The following is an 18,307-nucleotide window of genomic DNA, read 5'->3' as shown; positions in this document are numbered from 1 at the left end:
TAGAGACCCTCAGAGGTGGTGCATAGAACCTTAAGGCTAACACCCAAGATTAATATTTCCTTCTTGTTTGGTTGCAGCTCCTCTGTTTTAGGCTTATTTTATTAATAGTATACTAAGATTGAAAGCACGCAAGCTTTTATGAGCAACCTATCAAAGAACAACAGAGCCACATGAAAACTTGCCAACCACTAAAAGACACACGAAGAGACACGACTAAACAGAATATGATATGATGTAGTCATCAGATAGTACCCAGAATATTTCTCAAGCATGACTCACATGGAGAATGAAACTTGGTTAATTTAGGAATAATCTGAACATCATACATTTCAGAACTACCAAATTCGAAAGTTTGATGTAAGATAAACTTCAGTGTCTCAGAAACATTGGGAGTTAATATTAGAACAAGAGCATTTGTGTTTTTCAGCAGCATACTGGCATGCTAAATAACATGTTACTGAATGACCCCTCTCTCAGATGAAGATGAGAAGAACATTTTAAATCTGGGCAAAATGATCTCACTGCCTAATATTTATTATTATGGCCAAGCCAGGGTCTAGTTGAAAGAATCTGCTACAGCGTTTATGCATCAAAGGGCAATATTTGCTTATGTAAATATTAATATGAAAATAAAAGCTTTATTAAAGTATCAGTAACAGGCTGAATGTTATTGCTACTGTTCTAGCATTTTCCTGCATAAACATCAAAAACTTTATTAGGCAATTAGCAAGAGGGCTTTATATCTTTTTAGGTTCTTAAGAAATATTCAAATACATTTAGTAAGGGCATCAGACAGTATGTGAAATTAATGACAAGTGATATTTATAAAAGCAGTTTCTGGCAGTTATACAGGACCTATTACCAAGACCAAAACATTTTTTTTCCCAGAAGTTTTTTTTTTTTTTTTTTTTTTTTTTTTTTCTGAAGTATTCAGTCTAATTTCAGTTCAAGTTCATGGGTTTTATATTTCCTTTGAATTTTAGTAACAGCCACATATTATTTGAGTTATATAAAATTGTGACAAATACTGCAAACGGTGACCATGGCTAGGATGCAGATTTGTCCTTGACTTTTAATTCTATTAAAATGCCAAGTTCTTGAATTTTACCCCAATTCCATTTCCATTGAGTTCTGTCAATTTTTATAATTTCTGTATCAGAGTTTTTAAAGACTGCCAGATTCTGGTTATGTCCTCAAAACAAAACTGCATTTAAAATGTTAGGAGAGGCCAGCACAGTGGCTCATGCCTGTAATCCCAACACTCTGGGAGGCTGAGGTGGGTGGATCACCTGAGGCCGGGAGTTTGAGACCAGCCTGGCCCACACAGTGAAACCCTGTATCTACTAAAAATACAAAAATTAGCTGGGCGTGGTGGCGCGTGCCTGTATTCCCAGCTACAGAGAGAGAGGCAGGAGAGAGACTGAGGCAGGAGAATCACTTGAACCCGGGAGTGGAGGTTGCAGTGAGCCCAGATTGCGCCACTGCACTCAAGCCTGGGCACAGAGTGAGACTAAAAAAAAGGAGAGAAATGTAAAAACCTGTGAAAGCAAGTAAAAGTATTTTCATACACTTAGGCAAAAATCTTGAGACAAAATAAAATGAAGAAAATCAAAGAAAAAGATACATGGCTGTAAGAAACGCTAACCTAGTTCTCTGGAATAAGTTCTGAGATGTTACATTCCCTCAAATACAGATAACTCAGAATCCTAAGGAAAAAAATGCAAGAGCAAAACAACGTATCTAATAAAGCAAATAATAACAGATGGCAATAACCATTGTCCTGGGCTTGCTGTGCCTGGCAAGACCTGGCTCCTTAATTTGCAGTACAGCATGGAAGTCTGTACAGCATGGAGGTCAGGTTGCCATCTTGGTTCTGACGCTTACTAGCTCTGCGACCTTGGTCAAGTTCTCTAACTTCTCTTAACCTGTTTTCTCATCTGTGACCTGTAAGATCTAATACCCACTGCTCCCACAGGTCCTTATAAAGATGAGTGGAGCACTAATGTTAGCCTAGGCAAGCCCATTTGGGAGACACAGGAGATTACATTTCTCTAACAATTTTGGGAAAAATTTCTACTCCCTTTGAAGTTGTTCTCATTTCTTAGTTTCTGTATGAAGAGGCAGAAAAAGACACAAGCCTGCCTCTGTAAAAATCCATCCCAAATTTTCCAAAATGCATTCTACAAAACACTCTTCCTAAGACATCAACCAGAGGAGTTTTGATGAGAAAGTAATTTTAGTAAATACTTTTAAAAATTCCCATTCCACCAGAGATTCAGTGTCCATGATCACATTAAAAGGCTCTGAAAAATCCTAAAGTAACTTTCTATTACCTAGAACTATCCTAAATTTATTTTATCTTGGAACCCCTTTCTCAAGTGATTTGACAAGAAAATTCTGAAAAATGTTGAATTGTCCTAACTAAAAACAAAACATCCCCCAGCTGGGATAACTTCAAACCTCAACAAACTATATACTGCCTAGTTGATAAGAGCAATGTCTACACCCTATTACAACAACATTTTTCCATATAAGGTGGTTTTTTGTTTGTTTGTTTTTTCAGACGGAGTTTCACTGTTGCCCAGGTTGGAACATGATCCCGGCTCACTGCAACCTTCGCCTTCCAAGTTCAAGTGATTTTCATACCTCAGGCTCCTGAGTAGCTGGGATTATAGGCATGCACCACCACGCCCAGCTAGTTTTGTACTTTTAGTAGAGACGGGGTTTCACCATGTTGGCCAGGCTGATCTCGAACTCCTGGCCTCAAGTGATCCACCTGCTTTGGCCTCCCAAAGTGCTGGGATTACAGGCATGAGCCACCGTGCCTGGCCATAAAGTTTTATTAACTAGTATTATGGTACCATTTTCAATACAGAGGGTAGGAAAACACAAAATAAGGCCAATGGAACATTAAGAATTAAAAGAATACTATCGGGTCTTCAAACACCCTGCAGGCAAAATGCACATGCGTTGTTTATCTACATGCCTCCACTTTTTTTTCTCATTAAGAAATGCATTTTCAACAAAAGTTTAATACTGCATATAAAATATGCATTATATATATGTTAGCCTAATGAATAATTTACTGCTGCTAATGATAATAATGGTACATGTCCAGGTTTGTTACACAGGTAAATTGCATGTCACAGGGATTTGGTGTACAGATTATTTTGTCACCCAGATAATGAACATAACACACCAGGAGGTGGTTTTTATGATCCTCACCCTCCTCGCATCCTTCACCCTCAAGTAGTCCCCAGTGTCCAGTGTTCCCTTCCTGGTGTCCGTATGTTCTCAATGTTTAGCTCTCACTTACAAGTGAGAACATGCAGTATTTGTTTTTCTTTGTTTGTTTGTTTTTGTTTTTTTGAGATGGAGCCTCGCTCTGTCGCCAGGCGGGAGTGTAGTGGCGCGATCTTGGCTCACTTCAACCTCCGCCTCCAGGGTTCAAGCGATTCTCCTGCCTCAACTTCTCAAGTAGCTGGGACTACAGGCGCATGCCACCATGCCCAGCTAATTTTTGTGTTTTTTTTTTTAGTAGAGATGGGGTTTCACCATGTTGCCCAGAATGGTCTCAATCTCTTAACCTTGTGATTCGCCCACCTCAGCCTCCCAAAGTGCTGGGATTACAGGTGTGAGCCACTGCGCCCGGTCCCCATATTTGGTTTTCTATTCCTGTGTTAGTTCGCTTGGAATAATGGCCTCCAGCTCCATCCAGTTTGCTGCAAAGGACATGATCTTGTTCTTTTTTTTTTTTTTTTTTTTGAGATGGAGTCTCACTCTGTTGCCCAGGCTGGAGTGCAATGGCACGATCTGGGCTCACTGCAACCTCCACCCCCCGGATTCAAGTAATTCTCCTGCCTCAGTCTCCTGAGTAGCTGGGATTACAGGTGCCCAACACCACACCCGGCTAATTTTTGTATTTTTAGTAGAGATGGGGTTTCAACATGTTGGCCAGGGTGGTCTTGAACTCCTGACCTCAGGTGATCCGTCTGCCTCAGCCTCCCAAAGTTCTGGGATTACAGGCATGAGCCACCGCGCCCAGCCAATCTTGTTCTTTTTTATGCACGCCTCTACTTTTATATGACTGAATGCATCTCACCATCCGAGAGCTCTCAACAACCCAGGAATTAATGAAAGTCAGTTCTGGGGTGGAGGTCTCAAAACACAGAGGAATCCATCTGAACTAAATGAACTTGACAATTATAAAAAGCCAGTTAATGAGGATGGGTGTTCCAAACCACAAAGCATATTCTGTTTCACTCATCTGCTGATGCTTGAAAAAAATACTTGCTAACGTTAAAGTATTATCACTGACAAAGGGATTTGCTTAGATAAACAAATAAGATGTAAGATGGAGAAAACAGAAATCCAGCGATTCACATTTAAGAAAGGCCTTGCCCATGTCCCATCCTTTCACATAGGGAGAGGCATGCTGCATCCCTAGACCTGTCTGCGTATGATTCCATGTAAAATTCAGTACGTGTATAAGAAGGCTTTCTAGCGATTCTTTTAGAGAGGGGCAGACAACCTCACGAATCCTAGGAGGGATTATTCAGCCCCAGCTTCTTACATAACTCATCTAATTGCCATCTGCACAGGCAGTTTTAACTTGTTTCATACTTTGCTTCTCTTTAAGTGCTTAACAGTGGGTAGAACTGAAAATTGAGTTTCTCAGGTGAAAATGAAACGAACAGATGACAAAAGCTGCCATTTCCTGATGATGTCTGAGACTGTCATCTCCCAAACATCTCCTAGCCATACCAGGCAGCTACAGACAGTGGGATTAGTCACCAGGGCTATTCTGTGCCAGACTATTTTTCAGTAAACGATTAAGGTTTCATAATTTCCTCTGCACTGGAGCCTGGATTTAATACTCTGTGACCTTAGCTCTTTCCATTAATGATAATAATTTGATACTTCCCCAAATAGGATGAAAATCAGGTGCTGGATTGAAGTTTTTTAAATGCAGGAAAATGCAAGATTTGTGATGCTATCAATAAACCATATCACCAGCCTCCTTGTTAATACATAATAAAGGATATAGAATACAGCAGACAACAGTACACAGATAGTGGTATAATCTAAGTATTATGCAAACACTTGACATCTGTCTCATACCTGGAGGAGAATTTCCCTTGCTTGGCTCTCTGTTCATGCTGCAGCCTCATGTTTTCTAGTTTTACTGGGCTTGGAATGAATCCGATTTCACAGCCTTCTTTTACCAGTCTCCCTATCCACCAGTCATTGTTAAATTTCTAAACACAAAATCAAAAGCATTAAAAATCAGTGCACAGAAGGTCAAATCCTTGTTCTTCCACACTATTTTCAGTGGAGAGAAATATGGCAATGACAATGAACTATGCCTCAAATATTATCATTCAAGAAACCCTTTGGCTCATGGATTTCACATGTATGAAATGTTTTTAGTGTCCTCAGCAATCTGTCAAAGGCTCTTTGTTCCTTGTCTGTCCTGGTGCTGCCGTAGGACCAGGCTGAATTCCATTGCAGCAGCTGCTGTCATCATGAGTAGGGATCAGCTCTCTGGGTTCAAAGAATAACAGCCCATCCTATCAAGAGATCTTTAGGAAGTAGTGTTACAGAAATATTCCCCTTATATAATCAGACCAATTGGAAGTATTGAGAGAAAGAGATAAATATTGAAGTCTACCTTAAATATTTCATGTCACAGGACAATTTACCTTTGTGCAAACAGTTTTATAATTACACAGTGCGATGTTCACAGATGATTTCTCTACTTGTGTGATGTTGACAATTTATCTCTTGCAGGTGGAATATGTATCTTAAATCTTTATGATCTGCCTTCATTTTCCTTGATTGAATAAATCTGTCATTGAACACGTCAAAGAAGAATATACATTCTGTTTTTCTCCTTTCCCCTTTCAGCACCAACCATCAAGAAGAGACCCCGTAATAATCTAACTTCCCGGTATTAAGTGAGATTCTAGGCACAGCATCACTTCTGATAACTTTTTCTATTGTTCCCACCAAGCCAGTATTTGACATCTCTTTTCAGAGGTTACCAAAATGGTAGGCTCTAAATTCTCTAGGCTGTTTTATTTTTAATCGAGATAGGATCTTGCTCTGTCGCCCAGGCTGGAATACATTGACGTGATCCCGGCTCGCTTCTGTCTGGAACTCCCAGGCTCAATCCACTGGTCTCAGCCTCCTGAGTAGCTGGGACTCCCAGTGTGTGCCACCATGCCCAGCTAATTTTTTTTTTTTTTTTTTTTTTGTAGAGATGGGGTTTTACCCTGTTGCCCAGGCTGGTCTTAAACTCCTGGGTTCAAGAGATCAGGCTTCCTCGACATCTCAAAGTACTTGGATTACAGGCATGAGCCATAGTATCCAGGCTTCTAGGTTCTTTTTTTTTCTTTTAGACGGAATCTCACTCTGTCGCCAGGCTGGGGTGCGGTGGCGCGATCTCAGCTCACTGCAACCTCCGACTCCCTGGTTCAAACTATTCTCCTACCTCAACCTCTCGAGTAGCTGAGATTACAGGCATATGCCACTACATCCAGCTAATTTTTGTATTTTTAATGGAGACAGGGTTTCGCCATGTTGTCCAGGATGGTCTTGGTTTCCTGACCTTGTGATCTGCCCGCCTTGGCCTCCCAAAGTGCTAGGATTACAGGCATGAGCCACCGCCCCGGCCCTAGGTTCTTTTAATTGGCAGTCATCAACTCCTTTGCTGACAGCCTTTAGTGCAGTGAAGAGATTAAATTTACACATGCTTCCTATAACATATTATACCCTACATGGAAGGGCTCCAAGTATAAATTCCTCCAGGTCCAAGAAAAACCTCAGGATGACACGCTGAGAATATTCTACAGGGGAAATTTCTGGTCAGTTAACACAGTGCTCCACAAGGCAGGCATTTAATAAATGTTGACTCCAAGCAAAGCTTAATTAAGGATGAACGTTTCCAATTTGCAGGTTGTGTCATTGCTCACTAAAAGGTGGAGACATTGAGCATGTAGGAAAAGGACTTTTCCTGATACCTCTTTGTTGCCTTACTGGCATCAATGCTTACCATTCTCTCATCCACTGCAGAAATTTAGCATTTAAGGAGGAAAAAGGGCATCAGTAGTTTGAATTTAGACACTGCCAGCAGAGAGAAGAGTCATGAATTCTAGATATTATTATTAAACCCTCCCCAGATGGGCTAGACTTCAGGCATCAGAAAAACTACACCTAGTCAAGGTGAAACATTAAAAGAAGAAGTACAGGTTAAGTATAAAAAAGGATCATCTACTCTAGCAGTTCCCAATTTCTGGGCCACAGAGCCCCAGGGAGCGCTGAAGTTATTGCAAGAGGCCCGTGACTTCTTTCCACTTTAAAAGGTATATTTATATTAGCAGAGGTTGAGAGCCATTGATTTAGTGTGTGTGTTATACAACTGCAGTGATGTGCAATGCTGCTTCACAGAAACGGCATCTGAATAGGAAATAAGAAATGGTATGTCAAGGTGAAACATCACACTGATAGAAAATGAAATTATTCTCCTTACTTCCTTAACATGCAGAAAATCTTTTGCTTCAAATGAGATGGCCATGCCAGGCACTGGAACATCATCTTCATGGGCCGCACTGTAGCTGACATTTGTCCGAACCGCAAATGCCACGGGCTTTGTCTAAAGTGGGAAAAGAAAGAGGGAAAAAAATAAGAGCAAAACAACAGTGTCCCTCCTTTTTCCCCTCAAATACAAAGATACACTGAATAACTGCTGTAATCCATGTTGGTTTTCCCCGCTGCATTGGTTCTTTATCACAAAACAGCTTGTTCGTATTCACAACATGTGAAATCTCCTAGCTCTGAGCTACGTAGCACCCATTTCTGAACTAGAAAAAGCCATTGTTCTCTTTGAAAGCACTGCAAGTAAAGACGGCGAAGATGAGCCACAGAAATATGTTTTCAACATTGGCGCTTGTAGCAACTGTAAATCAGGAAACACAAATGTGAACAAAATGTCCAGTTCTTCGGTTTCAGTGGAAAGGACTTAGTAACTGCCTCACTACCCCAAACATGTACTTTAATTAATTCATCATTAATGACATAATTCTGAAAGGTACAGTCTTTTGAATGAAAAAAGAACCGGGGAATATATTCTACAACTATAGCAGCTCTTATTCATGGCTGCAACAAATTATGAAAACCATGACCTTTTCTTCTATTATTTCTCATCCTTGAGTTCGTTCAACTACTAAAGTTGATATTAATTAAGCTCTCTTTCCTTCTTTGATGCTTTGAAATTTTACAGATAAAGGGCCGGAAGTGGTCGCTCACGCCTGTAATCCCAGCATTTTGTGAGGCCAAGGCAAGAGGATTGCTTGAGCCTAGGAGTTCAAGATCAGCCTAGGAACATAGCAAGACCTCTTCTCACTAAAAATCAAAAACAAAAATTAGCTAGGTGTGGTGGCAGGCGCCTATACTCCCAACAACTTGGGAGGCTAAGGCAAGAGGATCACTTCAGCCCAGGGGGTCTAGGCTGCAGTGAGCTGTGATCACGTGACGGCACTCCAGCCTGGGAGACAAAGTCAGTCCCTGTCTCAAAAAAAGAAAAAACAAATCAAACCGAAAGAATTTACAGATAAGCATTTATTCTCTCTTTAGCTAATACCTATTTATCCACCAGGTGGAAAAAACAGGTAAGCTCAGAAATGGTGAAAATGGTATTGTTCTAAGTGGTATTATATTTCTTTCCCCATTATGGGCAAGTGGATTGCTTCTATATATTTCTTTCTTTCTTCCTTTCCTTCCTTTCCTTCCTTTCCTTCCTTTCCTTCCTTTCCTTCCTTTCCTTCCTTCCTTCCTTCCTTCCTTTCTTTTCTTTCTTTCTTTCTTTCTTTTTTTGACAGACTCTCACTGTGTAGCTCAGGCTGCAGTGCAGTGGTGCAATCTCAGCTCACTGCAACCTCCTCCTCTGGAGTTCAATTGATTCTCCTGCTTCAGCCTCCCGAGTAGCTGGGATTATAGACGTGAGCCACCACGCCCAGCTAATTTTTTGTATTTTTAGTAGAGACAGGGTTTCACTGTGTTGGCCAGGCTGGTCTAGAACTCGTGACCTTGGGTGATCTGCCTGCCTCGGCCTCCCAAAGTGCTGGGATTACAGGCATGAGCCACCATGCCCGGCCTCTTCTATATATTTCTTATATACACGACATACACAAAGTAACATAGTTTTTCATGTGATATTCCTTTTAACCTATCTTTTTTTTTTTTTTTTTTTTTTTTTTTGTGGAGACAGAGTTTCGCTCTTGTTGTCCAGGCTGGAGTGCAATGGTGCGATCTCAGCTCATTGCAACCTCCACCTCCTGTGTTCAAGCGATTCTTCTGCCTCAGCCTCCCAAGTTGCTGGGATTACAGGTGCCTGCCACCACGCCCAGCTAATTTTTTGTATTTTTAGTAGAGATGGGGTTTCACCACGTTGGTCAGGCTAGTCTTGAACTCCTGACCTCACGTGATCCGCCTGCCTCGGCCTCCCAAAGTGCTGGGATTACAGGCGTGAGCCACCGCGCCCGGCTTAACCTATTCTTTAAAAAATTATTTCAACCTCTCGGGAGGAGGGAGCAGTTTCTCCCTACTCAATGAGCTCTTTACCTGGCCTTGCCAGAGAAGACAAGGGGAAGCTGGAGTAGAGAGAACCCAGGTTCATTTCCAAATTTTCCAAAGTTCATTTGTTCTACCTGACTGTTGTCTGGGTTGAAGACTGAGTTAAGACCCCTAATGTTACTAAGGTCTAGTCACAATTTGAGGATTGGGAAAGGAGGACCAAATTCTGGATATAGGCACAATCGACATGAGGTGAATTTAAATATTTGGAAGCCAGTTCTTGACATCCACTATAATTCTTTTTTTTTTTTTTTGAGACTGAGTCTCACTGCGGCACCCAAGCTGGAGGGCAGTGGTACGATCCTGGCTCACTGCAACCTCTGCCTTTCGGGTTCAAGCAATTCTTCTACCCTAGCCTCCCGAGTAGCTGGGATTACAGGCATGTGCAACCATGCCTGGCTAATTTTTGTATTTTTAGTAGAGATGGGGGACCAGGCTGGTCTCGAATGACATCCACTGTAATTTTTAATGATACAAGGGATGCTGCTGCTTGTGTGGAAATATGGGAATTAAAAATACACATAAATAAAAGGTGCCTATAACTGTACCACTGAAACACGAAACACAATCCTTGATAGTATGATTTTTTTTTTTTTTTTTTTTTTTTTTTTTTTTGAGACAGAGTCTTGCTCTGTCGCCCAGGCTGGAGTGCAGTGGCGCAATCTCAGCTCACTGCAAGCTCCGCCTCCCAGGTTCACACCATTCTCCTGCCTCAGCCTCCCGAGTAGCTGGGACTACAGGCACCCGCCACCACACCTGGCTAACTTTTTGTATTTTTAGCAGAGACCGGGTTTCACCGTGTTGGCCGGGATGGTTTCGATCTCCTGACCTTGTGATCAGCCTACCTCGGCCTCCCAAAGTGCTGGGATTACAGGCGTGAGCCACTGTGCCTGGCTGATAGTATGATGTTTCTATTTTTTTCTAGAAATTTTCTTAAATATATGAAGTTTACTTCTAGAGCTACAATCATAATATATTGCATTTCATCCAATATTAAACAAAAAAAATGAAAAAACAAAACATATGTATTTTTTTAAAAGGCCAGGTGCTGTGGCTCATGCCTGTAAATCCCAATACTTTGGGAGGGCCCATCACTTGGGCCCAGGAGTTTGAGACCAGCCTGGGCAACAAAGTGAGACCTCGTTTCTTACACACACACACACACACACACACACACACACACACAGTTTTTCAAGTGATATACTTTTAAAAATATATTTTGGCCAGGTGTGGTGGCTCATGCCTATAATCCCAGCACTTTGTGGGAGGCCGAGGCAGGAGGATCACCTGAGGTCGGGAGTTCAAGACCAGCCTGAACAACATGGAGAAATCCCATGTCTACTAAAAATACACAATTAGCCAGGCATAGTGGCACATGTCTGTAATCTCAGCTACTCAGGAGGCAATGCAGGAGAATCGCTTGAACCTGGGAGGCGGAGGTAGCAGTGAGTCAAGATCGCACCACTGTACTCCAGCCTGGGCAATAAGAGCAAAACTCTGTCTCATAAATAAATAAAATAAAATAAAATATATTTTAAAACTACCTTGGCCAGGTGCAGTGGTTCACGCCTATAATCCCAGCACTTTGGGAGGCCAAGGCAGGTGGATCACCTACCAGCCTGGCCAATATGGTGAAACCCAATCTCTACAAAAATAGAAAAATTAGCTGGTCACAGTGGCTCACACCTGTAATACCAGCTACTCAGGAGGCTGAGGCAGGAGAATCGCTTGAACCCAGGAGGCAGAGGCTACAGTGAGCAAAGATCATTGCGCCACTGTACTCCAGCCTGGGTGACAGAGTGAGACTCCATCTCAAAAAAAAAAAAAAAAAAAAAAAGACTACCTCAACCGTTCACCCTTCTTTGATACTTAGATTCACAATATTATTCAATATGAAAAATATTCTGCTTTGAAAAATCGTTGTACAAAAGCCTCTATTTAGAATTCTTTCCTTGGGATGGAGTCCCAGAGGTAGCATGTGTCAGACATGAGTTATTAAAACTTTTAAAATCGTATTCTAAACTACCATCCAAATGGGCCACACTGTTTTATTCTGCACCCAGCACTAAAGCATGGTGCCCTTTTTAGTGAGACGTAACCTTAAAAATATTTTAAAGTATTTACATTTTATTAAAAAAAAAAAAACTTTGTAGAGACAGGGTGTTGCCATGTTACCCAGACTGGTCTCAAACTCCTGGCCTCAAGTAATCCTTCCCCCCCAGCCTCCCAAGGATGTAGTCTTCATCAAACTCAGTTTTACCACTAGAAATACAATTTCCATGAGTAGATCCATCCATTATTCAGAAAAGTTTCTAATCACAAAAGTATAGATTCAAGATTTTTTAAAAAAAATAATCCTAGCATGGTCTTTTACTTCTTTCAGATGTTTCTTTTACTCCTTGGAAAAAAACAGAGTTTAAGCATCACACATAATTTTTCATCAGTGTAAGACAAATTTTGAATGCCTGACTCGACAGAAGACCCCAGAGAAAATCTTATGACTTATACCAACTTTGTATCACTTTTCAATCATCTGAGTATCAGAAAGAGGGGACTGAAAAAGTAAAAAGAAATTAAAATGGTGGTGGAAATTGGTGTATAATTCCAGGGACCATAGGTAACAATGTTATGCTCTTAGATTAAGACGTTAAGTTGGAACATGCCTCCTTTCTTGCCTCACCTCCTGTAACCAATGATGCTACCATTAGATGTGGTTTATATAGAATTAGCTTTACAGAACTAGGAAAGAAGAGCAGCAGATACCTATTCCTCAACATCTTTACTTCAGGAACTGTATTTCTAAAATTAGACTAGAGTACAGTCAAGGAATGCGGGGGACAGACGCAGCCAAGATAAAAGACCCCAGGATGCTAAACCAGAGAGGCCAATGACAATGTCACTTCTGATTCCCTGGTCTCGCTTCAGCTTGCAGTGTGTCTACAATGTGGAAGGTATTCTCCAAATTCATTTCATTCGTATGGGTTCAAGAATAAGGGATTTTAAGTGGACTTGGATTTGAATGTTGATTCTGCCATTTATTAGGTGAGTGGCCTAGGCAAATTCTTTGGTCTCAGTGAGCATATTTTCACATGGCTAAAACTAGGGTAAAAGCACCATTCTTTAAGGTAACGAGAATACAGAAAATGGATTGCATCAGGGTAGGCTAGTATTGGGTATATAGTCATCCCTTGATAACTGCCATGATATTGTTTCCAGGACCCCCAAAATCTAAAGATGTTCAAGTCCTTGATATAAAACAGTGTACTTGGCTGGGCTCAGTGGCTCACGCCTGTAATCCCAGCACTTTGGGAGGCAGAGGTGGGTGGATGAGATCAGGAGTTTGAGACCAGCCTGACCAACATGGAGAAACCCTGTCTCTACTAAAGATACAAAAATTAGCCAGGCGTGGCGTGGACCTGTAATCCCAGCCACTCAGGAGGCTGAGGCAAGAGAATTGCTTGAACCTAGGAGGCGGAGACTGCAGTGAGCCGAGATCACGCCACTGCACTCCAGCCTGGGCAACAGAGACTCCATCTCAAACAAACAAACAAAAAAACAGCGTACTATCTGTGCATAACTGCACACATCCTCTGTATGCTTTATCTCTAGATCACTTATAATACCTAAGACAAGGTAAACACTACACAAATAGTTATTCAATTGTATTGCTTTTTATGTCTATCATTCTTATTGTTGTAACTTTTCTTTAACATTTTCAATCCACAGTTGGTTGAATCCATGAATGTGGAACCCATGGATAAAGAGGGCTATGTAAGTGCTTATTAATAGGCATTTGCTATATACCAAAATAAATGCTACGCATAAGTAAATATTTCTCCATATTTACCCCTCATTAAGACCCAGCACAAGTCATTTCCTGTGTGCTCAACATCTTCAAACCAAACTCATCAACACAGTTTAATATCTGCCACATGCACGACACAAATTGACTCGCTGTTAAAGTCAAGATGCTTTTCCGTGATACAGATTCTTTCATATTCTCTGGGACTTTAGCAAATGGTAAGGTTTTCCCATATTCATTTTCTTTTCTTTTTTCTTTTTCTTTTTTTTTTTTTTTTGAGACAGAGTCTTGCTCTGTCACTCAGGCTGGAGTGAAGTGGTGCGATCTTGGCTCGCTGCAATCTCTGCCTCCCAAGTTCAAGCGATTCTCTTGCCTCAGCCTCCCAAGTAGTTGGGACTACAGGCGCATGCCACCACACCCAGCTAATTTTTGTATCTTTAGTAGAGACGGGATTTTGCCACACTGACCAGGCTGGTCTTGAACTCTTGACCTCAGGTGATCCGCCTGCCTTAGCTTCCCAAAGTGCTGGGATTACAGGCGTGAGCTACCGTGCCTGGCCAGGTTTTCCCATACTCACTTTGTTTACAGTGTTCTATCTTGAGAGGGTTTGAATTTGTGTCCCTGGCCAAACTCATGTCGAATTGTAATCCCCGGTGTGATTACAAATGTAACTGCGGTCCGCTCTAGTTAATAGGTTCTCTTCAAGCTGTCCTTTTCCTGCCACCATCTAACTCTAGGGCCCCACAGGTTTGTCTGAAAGCCTTGGTCATAGCTGTAGGGTAAGATGGGGAAGAAAAGCAGAAGGCACAGATACAGATATAGCCCACAGCCCTATGTAGGATACTGTAGAAGGAGCTTCAGGGATGGCTGTTGCAGAATCATATTGAAATCCACATTGAGATTTAGATTCATCCTGCTCTACAGAATCATTAGGATACTACATTGGTTGGGAGACAATATGGTCCTTCATTTCACTTCCACTGAACCTCTATTAACATCCTAAGGACTTTATTGCCAGGCCAGTGTCAGAGCTGGAGTCTGCTGCTGCAGATTCTACCTGGTTTCCTGGCCAACTTGTTTTGCGGCTATGGAGGGTCAGCCCCATGAGGTGATGTCAGACTTTTCTACCAGTTTTTGCTTCTCCCTGTTCCAAGCCAAGACAAAAAGGAACTGATTCCTTTTCCAGTTTCTGCTACTGTCGACATGGCATATGAGCACATGTTACACAGTATGAGGGTGACTGGTCGATCACCTATGCATTGTGGCCCCCTCTTTGAGATAAAGAATTAAACGTTTGCTGCATATTGGTTTGTGGACTAAACCTGAATAGATCCTCAAAATAAATTCGTAAATACTGTTTGTAGAAGAGTGGCAACTCTTTAGCTAGACAATAATGTAAAAGTGCTTGAAAAACATCAAGGTTGGTCATGTGCAGTGGCTCACATCTGTAATCAGAGGCAGGCAGATCGCTTGAGCCCAGGAGCTTGAGACCAGCTGGGGCAACATGGTGGAACTCTGTCTCTACCAAAAATACAAACAAGAGCCAGGCATGGTGGTGTGCACCTGTGGTCCCAGCTACTCAAGAGGCTGAGGTGGGAGGATCACTTGAGCCCAGGAGATCAAGGGTGCAGTGAGCCACGATCACTGCCACTGCACTCCAGCCTGGGTGACAGAAAGAGAACCTGTCTCAAAAACCAGAAACTAAAAACCAAGGCCATGTCTTATTCAACACTGTGTCTCCAGTATGTTTCCAATCAATATTTATTGAGAATGGAATGTGTAAGTGTTAAGAGATGTTAAGAAATTCATATTCTCTTCTTCCAGGTCCTTCTTTACCTTGATATGACATTCCTACTTTGGGAATGTCTGCCAATGGACAAGCAATGTGCTGTATATTATACATAGATTGCTGCATTTCATTTCACCCCAGCTACAATCGTTTCAATCCAAGGTGAAGAAACTGAGGCTGAAAAAAGTTCTCCTAGCCATTCATTGTGGCACACGCCTGTAGTCTCAGCTATTCAGGAGGCTGAGGCAACAGGATGGCTTGAGTTCAGGAGTTTGAATCTAGCCTGGGCAACATCACAAGATCCTTTCTCTGAAAAAATAAAAAAGTAAAATTTTAAGACAACATTTGTGAAAGATTATTATTATTATTATTATTTTTTGAGATGGAGTTTCACTCTTGTTGTCCAGACTGGAGTGCAATGGTAAGATTTCGACTCACTGCAACCTCCATCTCCCAGGTTCAAGCAATTCTCCTGCCTCAGCCCACCAAGTAACTGGGATTACAGGCACCCACCACCATGTCCAGCTAACTTTTTGTATTTTTAGTACAGACGGGGTTTCACCATGTTGGCCAGGCTGGTCTCAAACTCCTGACCTCAGGTGCTCTACCGCCTTGGCCTCCCAAAGTGCTGGGATTACAGGCATGAGCCACCGCACCTGGCTGAATATATATATATTTTTTAATGCTCTCCTAGGCCATAAGCCTTAGAAGTGGTGTTAAAATCTCTCTCCAAAGCCTGTGTTCCTCCTATAGTACTAGAGTGCTTTTCATTTAAAGAGGTGTGCAGATGGCAATTCGACAGCATTTACATGTTTATGTGAAATTTTGAAGACTTGAAAGCTATAATCTACAAAATGCTAAAAATCGGTTGGTAAAAAGAAAGGCAAAAAAAGATTGGGCCCAGGTCTGCCTTGTAGTGTGACACTAAATGAGTACATGTTAGAATGATGGGTGTCCCTCATAAAGGTAACCTATACCTTATAAGTGCAAAGATGCACTTAAAAAACTTGAGGTTCAGGAAATCAACAGCAATGTCAAATCATGATTTTTTAAATTTTATTTTATTTTTTTAATTTTTATTTTTTTGAGACGGAGTCTTGCTCTGTGGCCCAGGCTAGAGTGCAGTGGCACAATCTTGGCTCACTGCAAGCTCCACCTCCCAGGTTCATGTCATTCTCCTGCCTCAGCCTCCCGAGTAGCTGGGACTACAGGCACCCGCCACCACACCTGGCTAACTTTTTGTATTTTTAGCAGAGACCGGGTTTCACTGTGTTAGCCAGGCTTGTCTTGATCTCCTGATCTCGTGATCCACCTGCCTCGGCCTCCCAAAGTGCTCGGATTACAGGCGTGAGACACTGTGCCCAGTCCAAATCATGATTTTTATTTATTTAAATCTACCATTTCTCTCTTTACATCTCTTTTTCACCATCTATAAAGCTATATTTCACGAATGGCTGGGTGTGGTGGCTCACACCTGTAATCCCAGCACTTTCGGAGGCCGAGGCAAGAGAATCACCTGAGGTCAGCAGTTCGAGACCAGCCAGGGGAACATGGTGAAACCCCGTCTCTACTAAAAATACAATTTGCATAGCTTTTTGCTCCCTCTGTAGAACTAGGGTTGCCGCGGCCTTTCAGTGTTTCCTGTGCAGGGCCCTTGGCGTGGAACTTTATAAACTATGAAACCATGTATGCCTTTTTTTTTTTTTGAGATGGAGTCTCGCTCTGTTGCCCAGGCTGGAGTACAGTGTAGCAGGATCTCAGATCACTGCAACCTCTGCCTCCTGGGATCAAGCGACCCCCCTGCCTCAGCCTCTGGAGTAGCTGGGGCTTTAGGCGTCCACCAACACACCCAGCTACTTTTTGTATTTTTAGCAGAGACAGGGTTTCACTATGTTGGCGAGGCTGGTCTCTAACTCCTGACCTCAGGTGATCCACCCACCTAGGCTTCCCTAAGTGATGGGATTACAGGTGTGAGCCAGCACGCCCTGCCACAAGTCAGTCATCTTGAGAAGGCTGCTGAAGAGACCAACCACCTGGTTTCACCACCTCCCTTCCCACCCTGACTCCAGAACTATTACTGATACATGAGCTAGAAATCAATTATTTCGGCCAATAGTAAGGGTAAGAGAGTCCTCGGTAAGGCTTCCTTCTAATAAAACGCAGACCCCAAATCGTTTCTTTTCTAACAAAAAGCAGCCTGAAAACTCAAGCTGCAAGCATAGATATGCAAACTAGAGGCTTGCATAGGTAAATGCCGCAGCTGTGCCAATAGGAAAAGGCTACCTGGGGGCCAGGCATGTTCAACCTGGTGGCTCCATCTTCCCTTTTGTTTGCCAACCACGTGTACAGTGAGGAACAGACAACATGGTGCTGGCCAGGTTGAGACCCCATCTGCATAATAGAAGATTAGGGTGGCATGGCCAGCATCTTCATGCACTATGCAAATGTCACACCTGGTCCGAAGAATCTCTTGGGCTGTATGTAAAGCAGACACTGCCTCCTCAAGCTCAACTATGAAACCCCGTGCATTTCACCGTGAAACCAGAAGACGCACTCAGGAGCCCCTCTCTCTTTCCAAGAGAGCGCTATTCTCTTTTCTCTTTCTTTCACCTATCAAACCTTCGCTCTTAAACTCACTTCTTGTATGTCCACGTCCTCGATTTCCCTGCCGTCAGACAACGAACCTCGGACATTTACCCCAGACAACAATGCTTCTTTACTATCTGGCCTACAGACCCAAAAGGAGGGCCCAGAAACATCTGTTCAAGCTCCCCAAACTTCCCACCTTCTAGATGCTTCTGCCCTGACTCATGCCCTCTATCCCCTGGCCTTGAAGTCCTTCATCTCACTGCCATATGCTCTATTCTGCCTAGAGACAGATGCCTGGACCCCGTCATTAACAGATGGGTATACGCAATAACCAATCTGGCAGGGCTGGAAGGATATTAGTGGACAGCTTTTTGGCCACAGGACTTGCTTTTTCTCACATCCAAAGGAAACTCTATTTGTTCCACAGAGGCCTGGTGTGTGGAGGCCCACAGGCTCCTGTCAGAGATGTGGTTAATGTTTAGAGCAGGAACAAC

The 18,307-nt window shown here is 42.4% G+C and overlaps 1 protein-coding gene across 3 annotated transcripts in view; it reads right to left on the bottom strand.

Annotated features, from left to right (window-relative positions):
- Positions 1–18,307, bottom strand: part of CACNB2 (calcium voltage-gated channel auxiliary subunit beta 2) — a 406,462-nt gene that overhangs the window by 37,683 nt on the left and 350,472 nt on the right. For all 3 annotated transcript variants that reach the window (XM_030941051.1, XM_010364018.2, XM_010364017.2), the window contains 2 exons: positions 7,532–7,654; positions 5,122–5,258 (listed from right to left, as the gene is read on the bottom strand). In XM_030941051.1, the coding sequence (XP_030796911.1) occupies positions 5,122–5,258; positions 7,532–7,654 (260 nt within the window). The remainder of the gene's footprint in view (positions 1–5,121; positions 5,259–7,531; positions 7,655–18,307) is intronic.

This window comes from Rhinopithecus roxellana, chromosome 11 (assembly GCF_007565055.1).
Source record: "Rhinopithecus roxellana isolate Shanxi Qingling chromosome 11, ASM756505v1, whole genome shotgun sequence".
Classification (NCBI taxonomy): Eukaryota; Metazoa; Chordata; class Mammalia; order Primates; family Cercopithecidae; genus Rhinopithecus; species Rhinopithecus roxellana.
Note: the sequence above shows the minus strand (reverse complement) of the source record. Positions and strands in the feature narration are given on the sequence as shown.